General features: G+C 56.4%; 1 protein-coding gene across 4 annotated transcripts in view; it reads right to left on the reverse strand.

Moving 5' to 3' along the window:
• Positions 1-12,597, reverse strand: part of DTX2 (deltex E3 ubiquitin ligase 2) — a 36,471-nt gene that overhangs the window by 9,892 nt on the left and 13,982 nt on the right. For all 4 annotated transcript variants that reach the window (XM_027526961.1, XM_027526958.1, XM_027526960.1 and 1 more), the window contains 2 exons: positions 9,751-10,387; positions 3,742-3,842 (listed from right to left, as the gene is read on the reverse strand). In XM_027526961.1, coding sequence (XP_027382762.1) covers positions 3,742-3,842; positions 9,751-10,387 — 738 coding nt within the window. The remainder of the gene's footprint in view (positions 1-3,741; positions 3,843-9,750; positions 10,388-12,597) is intronic.

The following is a 12,597-nucleotide window of genomic DNA, read 5'->3' on the forward strand; positions in this document are numbered from 1 at the left end:
GACCCATCTCCCAGCTGCCCCTCCTTGACCACCCATCTAGAACGGCCACGTTCCCCTCCAGCTCATCTCCTTCACTCCACTCCATTCTCAGCACCAGACGTAACATGGGCTTCTGTCTTTGTGACTGTCTTCACTTGATCCAACCACACAGGGCAGGGCCTGGTCACAGGGGAGACCCAGTCTCTGCCTGCTGGGGAGCGGACATCCCTGAGGCCACGCCATCAGCCCCGCAAGAGGCTGGAATGGACAGCGCTGCTGCTGCTTCTAACGAAGGACCCGCTCCTCCTCATTCCAGCCACAGACAGTAAGTCTCAGTTTACACGCCTGCGGAGAAGCAGCCCCTGGCTCTGCCGGTCTGCCTTCTCGTGAAAAAGTGTGAAGGTCATCCCGCAGCCAACACGTCACAAAAGCGGCATCCAGTGGAGAGGATGGGGGAGGGACACGAGGGGCCATCACAACTTCCCCAAGAGCAAGGGCTCAGGGATGTGCCCCCCCCACAAACTCCCAACATCCCCAAACAACTGTAACAGGGCGGACAAGCACAGCTTTTCCCACTCTCATCTTGGTCTGCCAGAGCCCCCGGCAGGTCCCACACCTGGTCACACGTGCGAACTCCCCCTTTCTGAAGCCCAGTGTTGGCCTTTCGTCTAGTGACTGGGCTCAGATGCCAGCCTACCCTCCTCCTGCCCTGGCCTTACTAACCTGGCTTTGAGGCTGTTACCCCTCCCCTGGGGCTGACCGGCCTTGGGCAGGTCCTGGCAGCGTAAAATGCAGACACTCCTCCTCCCTTGCTGGTTGGGAGCCTGGCCCCGGCCTGGGGGACCCACTCCTCCCCACACCCCTTAGGGAGGGGCCCTGGCCAGGCGGCAGGCAGTAAAGCCATCCCCCGAGGCGCCTGGCTGACGGAGAGGCGGCCCCTCCTCCAGCGCAGGGTGCACGCAGCCCTTCCGCAGCGCAGCTGCTGGCCAGGAGCCTGCCTGAGAACCCCTGGGCCCAGGTGCTCACCTCAGTGAGGCACGAGTACTCCCAGATCCATGACCAAATCCACAACCACTGCCCAGCTGAGACGTCTCTCCAGCCCCTGCTACCTGGGGGTGGGCCCAGGGTCCCTGGTTCCCTGGCGCCCCACACAGCCGCCCCAGCAACAGTACAAGCCAGAGCCCTGCGTTCAGGGGAGGCGGTGTTCGGCCACTGACTTGTCTACTCTTTCCTCGCCAGGACCCACTCCTGAGCTTCAGGGTCTGTCTCCTTGACAAGCATATGGGAGGTTAAAACGCCCCAGGATCGCTCTGAGAGCAAAGGTGGCAGGGGACACAGAGAACAAGGCCAGGAGAGGGTCCCGGCCCCGAGAGTGCCTCAGCACCCAGACCACTGCTGAGCTGCGGGTAGAGGGGACCATGCTGGTATTAGGCCCTCAGCGACTGCAGGGCTGAATGGAGCCAGGCACCTGCAGGCTGGGCTTGCTCCCGCAACCTCTCTCCAGCAGTACATGTACACACGCGCACACACACACACACATACCTCAGCAGTACATGTATGCACACGCGCGCACACACACACACCCCAGTACATGTACGCATGCGCGCGTGCACACGCACACACCCCAGCAGTACATGTATGCACGCGTGCGCACACGCACACACACACCCCAGCAGTACATGTACGCATGTACACGCACACACACGCACACACCCCAGCAGTACACGTATGCACATGCATGCGCGCATACACGCACACCCCAGCAGTACATGTACGCATGTGCACGCACACACACACACATACCTCAGCAGTACATGTATGCACACGCGCGCACACACACACACCCCAGTACATGTATGCACGTGCATGCACACACACACACACCCCAGCAGTACATGTACGCACGCGTGCGCACACACACACACACACACCCCAGCAGTACACGTATGCATGTGCACGCACACACACGCACACACCCCAGCAGTACATTTACGCACGTGCACGCGCGCATACACACACACACCAGCAGTACATGTATGCACACGCACGCGCACACACCCCCAGAAGTACATGTACACACGTGCATGCACACACACACACCCCAGCAGTACATGTACACACGTGCACACACACACACACCCCAGCAGTACATGTATGCACGTGCATGCGTGCACACACGCACACCCCAGCAGTATGTGTACGCATACACGCACGCGCACACACGCACACCCCAGCAGTACATGTACACACGTGCGCGCACACGCACACCCACACACACACCCCAGCAGTACATGTACACACGTGCGCACATACACACACACACACACAATCCGAAGTACCTGGGCTATGTGATGCCACGAGAAGACCTAAACTGGGCAGGAACTATCTAGTCATCTTTGCTCACTGTTCTCTCTGCCGCAGCAGAGGGCTGATGGCTGAGCAGGTGAGTGTGTTCCGGAGGGCTTGCTGGTTAGCATGTCCCCTCCTGGGCCCTTCCTGGCCCCACTCTCTTGTCTCCACTACATCTCTGACTGGTCCTTCCATGTCTTTCAAGTGCTCTTCTTCCTGGTGGTCCACCCAGTCTCTGTAAGTTCACACACTCCTGGGCGGGCAGACGCCCCCCTACTCCACCCCACACTGCTCTTCTGAGCTGCCCATCCAAACTCCCCCGCCTCCAGGACAGCTCCACCGGCCACAGACATGGACCCACCAGACTCGGGAGCAGCACAGTGTCATAGTGAAGAGCCCAGATTCTGAGGCCAACAAGGCCTGGGGCTGAATCCCACTCTGTCCAGGACTGGCTGCCTGGCCTTGGGAGGTTTCTGGAATTCTTAGCGCATCAGTTTCCTCAAATGTAAAATGAGAATCAAAGTTCCTCCCGCACAGAGCTGCTATTGGGATGAAATGAGTCTCGTCCTTAGTCACGAGGACTTCGCTGTTGGCAGCACACACCAGGCCTCATTCTATTCCTTCCATCTCACAACCAGTCCAATCACTGAGTCAGAAGCCCTTACCTCCATCCACTGCCAAGGCCCTAGTCAGTGGTCAGCCAGCCTGGGGCACGAAGCCTGGGTCCACACGGCCTCTCTGCCTCCAGCCTGGGCCTCTCCAGCCCGCCCTGTGCTATCACAGTGACTCACCCAGCACACGGACTGGCCAGCTTCCTCCCCTGCCTCCACCTCTAAATGACGGCGGTTCACCAGACACCTCGGTGTACCTTCATGCCACAGTCTACATTCCCCCTAAGTTAAAAAACAACTCTCAGTGGCTTCCCAACACCCACAGAAGGAATTCTGAAAACCGTTCAAAGGGGCAGGGTTAACAAACGACCTAGTGAGACACAAAAGCCACTTGCTCAAAACGTGAACTCCAGCCAAAAAAGGTGGAGGAACTCCCCAAAGGGCCCCTGTAGGGAAATGCCTAAAGCATGTCAGAACAGAAAAGCGACTCCTGAACCATAATTCAAGGTGACGTGAAAACGTAAAAGATGGAGAAAGTTGGAACTGTGCACCCACATCATCAGGTACGATCCCCTCCACACTGAGACAAATGAGGGGGCACCCAGGCTCACTCACGGGGGGAGGGACAGGTCACCATCAATGAAAAAAGGCGCTGCCCCCCCAAGGAGCCCCTGTGGGTTTCCACAAGAACACAGAGGGTCAGAAGACCCCCTCCCCACAATCTCCTCCCCCTGCCCCAAACATTCCCCACCCGCAAGTCCCACCCCGGCGGACATGACTGGACCGGAGACCACCTGCCTACCTGCGAGGGCTTGCTGGACCCGGCTGGGCTTCGGCATCTTCACAGGCACCGTGGCGGGGACACTCCGGGGGCTGCTCACTGGACCGCTGGGCAGAGAGGCACTTGGGGAGAAGAAGGGGACAGAGCTCAATGTGAGGAGCTGACTTGGCAGAAAGTGAGGAAGACCCTGGTGCTGCCGAGGCCCCTTTGCGGTTTCACTTCCCCGCAGCAGCCTCTGCACTGAGGGCTTCTGGTTTTTCTTTTTAAGAGAAAAGATCCCCACGAAGAATATCTCAAAGGACGGGCGAAGAGGTCTGATGGTCACGACTCTCGAAAGCACTTCCTCCGTGAAAATCAACCAATAAAAGTCAGACTCCAGGTGGGGCACTGGGGAGGGGAGGGAACACTGGGCAGGGAAGAACACGGCTGGGGACAAGACTCATCTTTTTACATGGTATGGATAACGAAGCGTTGGCTGTCACAAAATGCTCTCCTGGACAATCCCAAGACTCTGAAGACAAATCCTAAAAGAACTATGAGCTCACCAGCTTCACCGAAATGAGGGCTCTGTGGTAACCAGAGAGCGGAAGTCCAATAGAAACCACTCCTAGTGGTCAAGCCCAGCACCACCAGTAACGGGCCAAACATCATCAGGAACTCCAAGAGAAGATGTTCTGAGAAGGAAATTAACACCCTTTTTGTCGTTTCTGCCAAAACAGCATAGCCTCAGTCCAATCATGAGAAAACATTTGATGAAACCAAATTAAGACCATTTGACAAAAGTAACTCTTCCAAAGTGTCAAGGTTATGGAAGATGAAGAAAGACTGAGGAGCGGTTTTATCCAGAGGAGGAGGAGAGGAGGAATGACAACTGGATGCAGAGTGGGTTCATGGATCGAGAAGAGAACACCACAGAAAAAACTGATGAAAATAAGAAAAGTCCTTAGCTAATAGTCCCACACCAATGGTGAGTCTTTGGTTCTGGCAACTGCACTACGGTTATCATGAAAGATGTTAACACAAGAAGTCCAAGTAAGAGAGATGGAAACTCCACTATTTTTGTAACTTTCCTGTAAATCTATTTAAAATAAAGGAAAAAAAATTTTTTTTAATGAAGGTCTTGCTTCCCACAGTGACTAATTCCAACTCTCTCACTTGGCTTTAAGCCATTATATATGTGTGTGTGTGATTGTATTTTTACTTTTTCACTTTTTAAATATCTGTTGATTGATCTGACTGTACTAGGTCTTAGTTGCAGCATGTGGGATCTAGTTCCCTGACCAGGGACTGAACCAGGGACCCTTGCACTGGGGGCTCAGGGTCTTAGCCACTAGACCATCAGGGAAGCCATCATATTTTTAAATGGTAATAAATCCATGCCAGTATAGGTTGTGGGGAGCCCCATACTGGAGACGTCTGATGCAGATGGCCCGAGGTGCCTGCTACTCCCTCCTCATCCCAGTGACTGTGTCCTCCAGCCCTGCTCATGTTCAAGATGATACAAGACGAAGGGTCCGCAGCCCCTAACTGGAGCTCCCCGAGGACAGGGCCTGGGTTCACTGGGCTCAGGCCACAGCCAGGAGCTGGAAAGGTGCTCAGGAAACGATGGACGCCTCCAGCCTGCTGTCCTACCCTCGCAACGGCCAACAGCCCAGCAGCCACCTGCTGGTGGCAGATGCTTCTGGGAGCTCCTCCAGCCCCCTGCCTACCGCCAGCCTCAGGTCACACATGCCGCTGCTGGACGCAACGGGGAGCTGGCCGGTTCTGGTCCACAAAATCTCACACTGGCTGGTACTGGTTTTCACTTCTGGACTTTACGCTTCCTGCTGCCCATGTCTACTGTCAGCCCCAAGGGGACAATGGAACCAGGCCTGGATGCTCTGCTAAGGCAGTGGGGGAAGGGCTGGGCATGCACGACACCCGGGCTAAGGCTTTGGCCCCACTAAGCTGTTTAATTTGAAGCCACACCCACCCCCTTCCTGAGTGTGTTTCTTCAATTCTCAGGTTCTAGAAGTGAACGACTTGGAGAAGATACAGTCCTTGGAGGCGTCCTTCACCTCCTAAGCCAACTCAACAGGGAGCAATGAGCCAGAAAGTGGGAAAGCCAAAGCCTGGCTCTGCTGCTCCAAGGGGTGACCCAGCGGGCTGGGCACCACGGGCCCAGCAGGGCCAGGGCAGCGGGGTCTCCCCTTGCTGGCAAGAGGCCCATATCTGAGAGAGAAGGCCAAGGCTCAGGTTCTACCACAAGAATGAGAGCAGAAAGCAGACAGGCAGTAAGGCTTCCAACAGGCAGCTCACGGAGGAAGTGGGACCAGGAAGCGTCAAAGTTCCATCTGCCTAGGGATCTCCCGGTGTCACTTCCCCTGTGACTTTCCCCAGCTCCTCCCCCATACGTTTCTCTGCTGTGATCAGAAGGGACAGAGAAAGGATCCAGCGGTTTCCACGACGGGGACTCTGAAGAGCAGACAGAGCCTCGGAGGTCACGGATCCCCCTGCGCTGTCCGCTAAGAGCTCAGACTGGCAGAATGTTCTCTGCTGTGGGCACCATTTGCCCATGAAGTGCCCTTCTGAGAATTCCTTCCTATCAGCCCCCTGCCTGCCTGTTGGGTTCCTAGGTCTCCTACTAGGCCCTCCCTGCCTTTCCCATCTAAGAAACCATCTCCAGGAGCTTCCAAGTGGAGGTGAGAACACAAGACAGAGATTTCTCATCGTCTATTTGGACAGGATTGGACAGTCCTGGACAAGGGGCAGAGCTAGGAGGCAGGAGAGCACGGCATGCAAAGCTTCCCTCCAGTTCCCCACAGGGGACCCTCTGAGCATGTGCAGTACAAGACACTTAAGATGCAGACAGAGCCTGGGGACCCCACTGCCAGCACCCACTGAGGGGCACGTCGAGTCCCCTTTCCGAGCTTTACTTTCTCTCTCTGTAAGATGAGAATAATCCCCCAAGCCCCCCTGGGTGGCTGCCAGGCTGTGTGCAGTACGATCCAAATGCCCGCTGTGTCCCAGGTCCCAGTGGAACAAGGCGGTTCTGGAGAGTCGTGGGGCCCTCACCAAATCCTGACCAACACAGCCCTGTCAGAGCAAAGGGAAACTTCTGCAACTGCCCTAGCCAACTTGGTAATCTTACAAGGGGAAAAGAGAGACGTAGAGAGAGAACAGAGGTGAGCCGAGGGCTCACAGTGAGCGAGTCAGGAGTCAGGTCCCACTGGAGTCCAGGACCCCAATCCTACAAGTTTAAAGAGCCTGACTGATAGCAGGAGGGAGCAGGGTGCAACTTTCAGAGGCTGGGAGAACAGCGGGACAAGAACAGAGTAGATGGACGAAAATGAGAGCCATTTTCCTAGGCCAGGTGAGTGCAGGGGCAAAGACCCCCGAGACCTTGCTACAGCGAAGCTGCAACAGAGGGCTGCTCGTAATCACCACCCCGAGTCAGCAGAGAGCTAACACCTCTATTAAACAATGGCACACCCACTATTAAACAACGTGTGCATGACACATTTTGGAAAGTCTTCCATCCAACATCATTGAAACACAAGTCTTGGTGCTTAAAGGGATAAACTTCAGCTACCAGGAAATTTACTTAAACCCGGCGGCTCAGTGACAAGCACGTGTCTTCCCGATAGATTACTCACTCAGAGAAAGGCTCCTGGGGCAAGAGGCGGGTCCATCAGCTGAGGTTTTACCCGGATTGAGCAGGAAGGGATTTGAAACTACATGGGTTCCAAAAAAAGAACCCACAGGGGCTCCACAAACTTTCATTTCGCTCACTCACAGGTCCTTCCCAGGGGCTACCAGTAAACGCTGCTGGTTCCCGGTTTCCCCAGTCTGTGGCGCTGGTAACTTTCACCTGATGCTGCTGATGTTCGCTTGGCCTGGAGAAACTACACCACAGCCGCTGGAGAACTGAGGTGCCAAGTGTTTTCAAATCCTCCCAGCCCAGCTGGGTGAAGAGGTCAGGGATTAATTAGACCCCCTCTGGCTCTACAACAGCCGTTCGAGATGGCTGACTATAGAAGGCCGCACAATGAGTTAGACGCGGGAAGACTGACCCCTGCCAGTGAAAGACGCCCCTCCCCGCTCCTGAAGAGATGGTCCAAGAGGTCAAGGTGAACCCCCCGTCAGGAGGCAGGCCCCTCTGACCCTGCTTCACCTACCAGAGCTGGCTGGCGCAGTTCCCACCTGGTGTACAAGGCAGGGTGGCAAGGCAAGCAGCAACACGCACGGCCAAGCAGCAGAGTGAGGCTACCTGGCCCCGCAGCCTTCCCTTCTGGAACCTGCCTGGACGGGGCCCTCAAGCTGGGGAGGGGAGACTCCAGAGAAATCTCAGGGGAGACCAATGGGAGCCCCGTGCCAGAAGAAAGCAACAAAGCCCAAGTGGTCGCCTGGCTCCTCCCAGAATCCCAGCTCTAGAACCTTTGAGAAACCTGCCTCAGTTAACACGTCAGCACAGAAGCCCCAGGAGGCTGGGCAAAGCTGACCGAGTCGTAAAAGCGGCTTCACCCTTACTGATAACCCTTCTGGGCTGACAGACGTGACGTGTTTTTCTCTAAAATAGACTGACCCACGTACTGGAAGAGGCCTCGCAGGGCACTGGGAGGGACTGGGTTGGCACTGAGCCCAGCATGCTTATGTCTCTGAGGAAGGCCCAAGCCTTACCCATGCTTCCAATTTCCAGAAAGACCTCAGAGCCACGAGCCCCAGCTTCAGAAAGGAAGAGACATACAGGAAGACACCAGGACCCAGTAGGCCCGCCTTCTTCTCCGCAGCGCCAGCCTCTGCACGCACCCGTCAGGACGTCCTGTCTTTCTCTCAGTCCGACTTTCAGATGGCTTCCAGAGCTCCACGTGCCCCACGCGGCCCACAAGGGGCCTGGGTTTGAGCCCAGTTCTGCCACGTCCTGGCTGTGCTGCCAACCCCGCCAGCCTCCACATGCTCCCCTGGAATCTGGGGACACCACCTACCACAGGCCGTTGGGAGGATCTGGGAAAACCGAGCCTGGCTATAACGGGTGCTTGGTGAGTGAAGCTGTCATTGTCTTACCGAAGCCGGACGGGTCCTCTGGAGAAAACACTAGAGGCCCCAGAAGCTGCCAAGGAGGTCTCACACTGGGAAGTTTCAGCCCTCCTTGTGGTCAGGAGGGCTGGGCTGGGTGAGCGAGGTGGCACCAAGATGCTGACTCTCCGGGGAACAGGGCAGCCACAGGCCCCCACGTCCACTCACCGCCTGCTGAGGTCACCCTCTCTCAGAAATCTGCCCCCATCCCGGCCACCACTGTGAATCCTCAAAACGTTCTGCAGGCCCCAGACTCTCAATAATGATCAACGCCAAGGCCCCTGGTCAGGGACAGGTGTCTGAGCACCCCAGAAGCATCCACCACTGGCCACTCCAGGGTTTCCCCACTTTGAAGTGTCACCTAGCTTAGATGGGGCCCATTTCCTCACTTTGTCGGGGTGCCCTAGGGACCCGACTGTACCCCAGGGACCCGCACAGCAGCCAGCCTACATCACCTGCTGCCGCCCCCACACGCTCAGCGTTGTGCTCTTTCCTCGACACTGTTAAACTCCAAAACTGGGCTCCAGCCTTCCCCTGGACGAGACCGTGGGCTCGGGGAGAGGACTGGACCTTCCGTGTTTGTGATTTCAGGGCTGGGCACACAGCAGGCGTCAGTGAAATGTCCTCATGTACCCAGCAGTGGGCACACACACACAGCCAAATAATCTAACTGCTCAGAGAGCCCGATTCTCCTGAGCCGATGAACGGATCACTGGGTTTTTAACCCACGTGGCAACTACCAGCACTCACATGCCAGAGGTCGTGGAGGTCGGTGGGACGCAAGGCTGTGGATGGCCGTGGTCCCTTGGCACCACGTGATGCATGCAAAGGACATGACGAAGTGGTGGGGCAGGAGGAGGCAGGTGCCAGGTCTTCACGGCACAGGGGGAGCCTTCCCAGCTAAATAAGGGCGGAAACCCAAGGCCCTGACAAGGCGCACGGCTGGACACAACAGCTGTCAGGAACACAAGATACCTGGCTGCGCCGGTGGCGGACGGTCCTGAGGGCTGGTGCTGCGACGCCAGGTGGGAGAGGCTGGAGCGGCAGAGGGGCGCGCTCCCCAGGGAGGGCGGCGCCCCGGCCCAGGGGTTGGTGGTGTTCAGCCTGGGCGCAGACCTGGCCCCCGAGAGGGAGGGCTTGTTGTACGGAGCAAAGGCCTGGTGGGTCCCCCAAACAATGGCAGTCCTGTGGGGGGGCTGGGGGACGGGGTAGGCGGGGAGGTTGGTCATGGAGTGGCGGTAGCGGCCTGACACGGGGCCAGTGGTACCACCGCTGAGGCACTGATGGCAAGAGCAGGCCACCCCCGTGTGGCCCGGTGGGGCGATGACGGTGGTCACTGGGTATGGGGGCCCCGCCTGGCGCCGCACGCTCCGGCAGAAGCTGGAAGTCTTGTTGGTCTGCGTGTGGGTGGCATAGTTGACAGTGTAGTTGTACCCCAGGGGCGCCAAGTCCACGAGCTGGTTGCCCTGGGCCACCTGCTGCTCCAGGTAGTCGCAGACGCTGGCCTCGTAGGCCGTCCAGGAGTTGTCGTCACCCAGCCACTCCCAGACGATGCCCCGGCCGGGGGCCGAGTGCTGCGCGAACAGGTGCCTCCGCACGGCCCTCATGGTGCCTGTTAAACGGAGGGACGCACGTCAACAGCTCATCTGCCGCCCTCACCACCCTCAAACCAGGCGCTTTAAAGTCCTCTTTGTTCCCTACAACCAACATAAGATAATGTGGTCACAGTATACACACATGGGTCATGCTGCTGTCTGACCTAAAGGCTGACACTGATGACTCTCTCCAAATCTGGGATGAAAGGCAGAGTGCACTCTCTATGCAAAGAAACTGCGGACCAAAGGGGTGAAGTGGCAGAGGGGGACCGGCCTTTCTCAGCTGGACTAGGGGACGCTGGACGCTGGGGTCAAAGACCAGCTGTGGCTCAGACCCGACGAGGCCTCTCAAGACACCCCTAATGACGAAACCTGTGTGGGCTGACCGAAGACACCAAAACAAAATGTCTGAAGAAGACAAAGCCATCTGTAATCCAAGCACCGAGAGGAAAGCACGCTTCGTAGACTGAGATATATTCCTGCCCGTCCAGTCTTCTAAGCACGTACGCTTAGGTGCAGCTGAGAATCACAGCGAAAACCTTTCCTGTTTCCATGTGCTATGCTGTAGGTAATTCTTAGGTCTCTAAGACTCTGTGAAACTCATTAACTTTTTTGTTTTGTTTTTTTGGCCCCACGGCATGTGGGATCTTAGTTCTCCCACCAGGGATGAAACCTGTGACCCCTTGCAAAGTGGAAGTGCAGAGTCTTAACCACTGGACAGCCAGAGAAGTCCCAGAAACTCATTAACTTTTACAGACTTTTCTTACACGGATGTACCTGGATTCCCTTGGACTTCTCAGGTAGCAACTATTAGGAAACACCTGTGGTTACCTTATATGAATAAACCAAATTGCATGATTATGGAAAGGAGAAAGGAAAAAATCGATTTGGGCCATGCTTCCAACAGTACTTGCCAAAAGATGATCACTGCGATTACCCTCTACCTACTCTCCTGACCTCAGCAGTCAGAGCAATACATTTAACCCCCAAATCAGATGACGTCACTCTTCTGCCCAAATCCTCCTGGGCCTCCTCCTTTTAGAAGAAAAGCTGAAGTCCCTTCAAGGGTCAGAAAAGCCCTGCATGAGCTGCCCCTCCCCCTGGCCTGTGCCTGGCCCTTCCTGGTGACCAGGCCACGCAAGCTCTAACTTCAGAATAACCTCTCCCTACACTTTACACACCCTCATAAACACTCACTGACCCAACCATACATGGGTCACGAATTATTTATCTTGCTCGCTGTCTTTCTTGGTGACTGCAAATGTCATGAGGGCCGGGACTTTTATCTGCATCTGCTGCCTGGAAGCCTGAGTCCTCACACCCCCAAGGAGGCTGCTATGGGATCAGAGCTGGATTCTTCAGGCTGGGCACCAGTGCGTTTGGGGCCAACAGTTCCTTGTCGTGGGGCCAGTCCTGTATGCTGTAGGATGTTTATTTTGTAGCATCCCAGGCCTCTACCCACTAGATGCCAGTAGCACCCACCCCACAGTCCTGACTGTCAAAAATGTCCCCACACGTTGCCCAGTGTACCAGGAGACAAAGTCACCCTCGGCTGAGAACCACTGATTTAGAGGGACAGGCACAGCTCTGGGAAGAAGCTGGCGGCCCCATTCTCGGTAACACTGATCACTGCTGCTGCAGCTGGTCAGTCGCCTCAGTCGTGTCCAACTCTTTGCAACCCCATGCACTGTAGCCCACTAGGCTCCTCTGTTCATAGAATTCTCCACGCAAGGACACTGGAGTGGGTTGCCATGCCCTCCTCCCGGGAATCTTCCTGACCCAGGGATTGAACCCAGGTCTCCTGCATTGCAGGTGGATTCTTTACCACTGAGCCACTGGGGAAGCCCATACTATTAATATAAACGTAGGAAAGAAAGAAACATGAGTGCACAGCAACGTGAAGTGACCCGCCCAGGTGACACGACTGTCCTTCAGGAGCCAGAACTCATCACCAGGCCCTCTCCCTAGCACGGTGTGCCACGCCCACGCTGGCTGGCCTGCTGGCCTGCTGCTTGCTAGACCTTCCAATCTCTACAGGCAGTTCTGCTTTGGGAGACAAGGGGAAGGGGCCGGGACGGCCTCTGCGCTGTGTTTCAAGGCACCCTGCACCATGAAGCGGCACCTCACACGCCGTGTGGTGCCCGCTACCACTCAGCGTCCGCCTCCCAGCCCTGTGCGTTTCAGAGGCAGGATGGCGCTGAGAGTCAACTCTGTGACCCGAACACAG

Source organism: Bos indicus x Bos taurus, chromosome 25, assembly GCF_003369695.1.
Source record: "Bos indicus x Bos taurus breed Angus x Brahman F1 hybrid chromosome 25, Bos_hybrid_MaternalHap_v2.0, whole genome shotgun sequence".
Classification (NCBI taxonomy): Eukaryota; Metazoa; Chordata; class Mammalia; order Artiodactyla; family Bovidae; genus Bos; species Bos indicus x Bos taurus.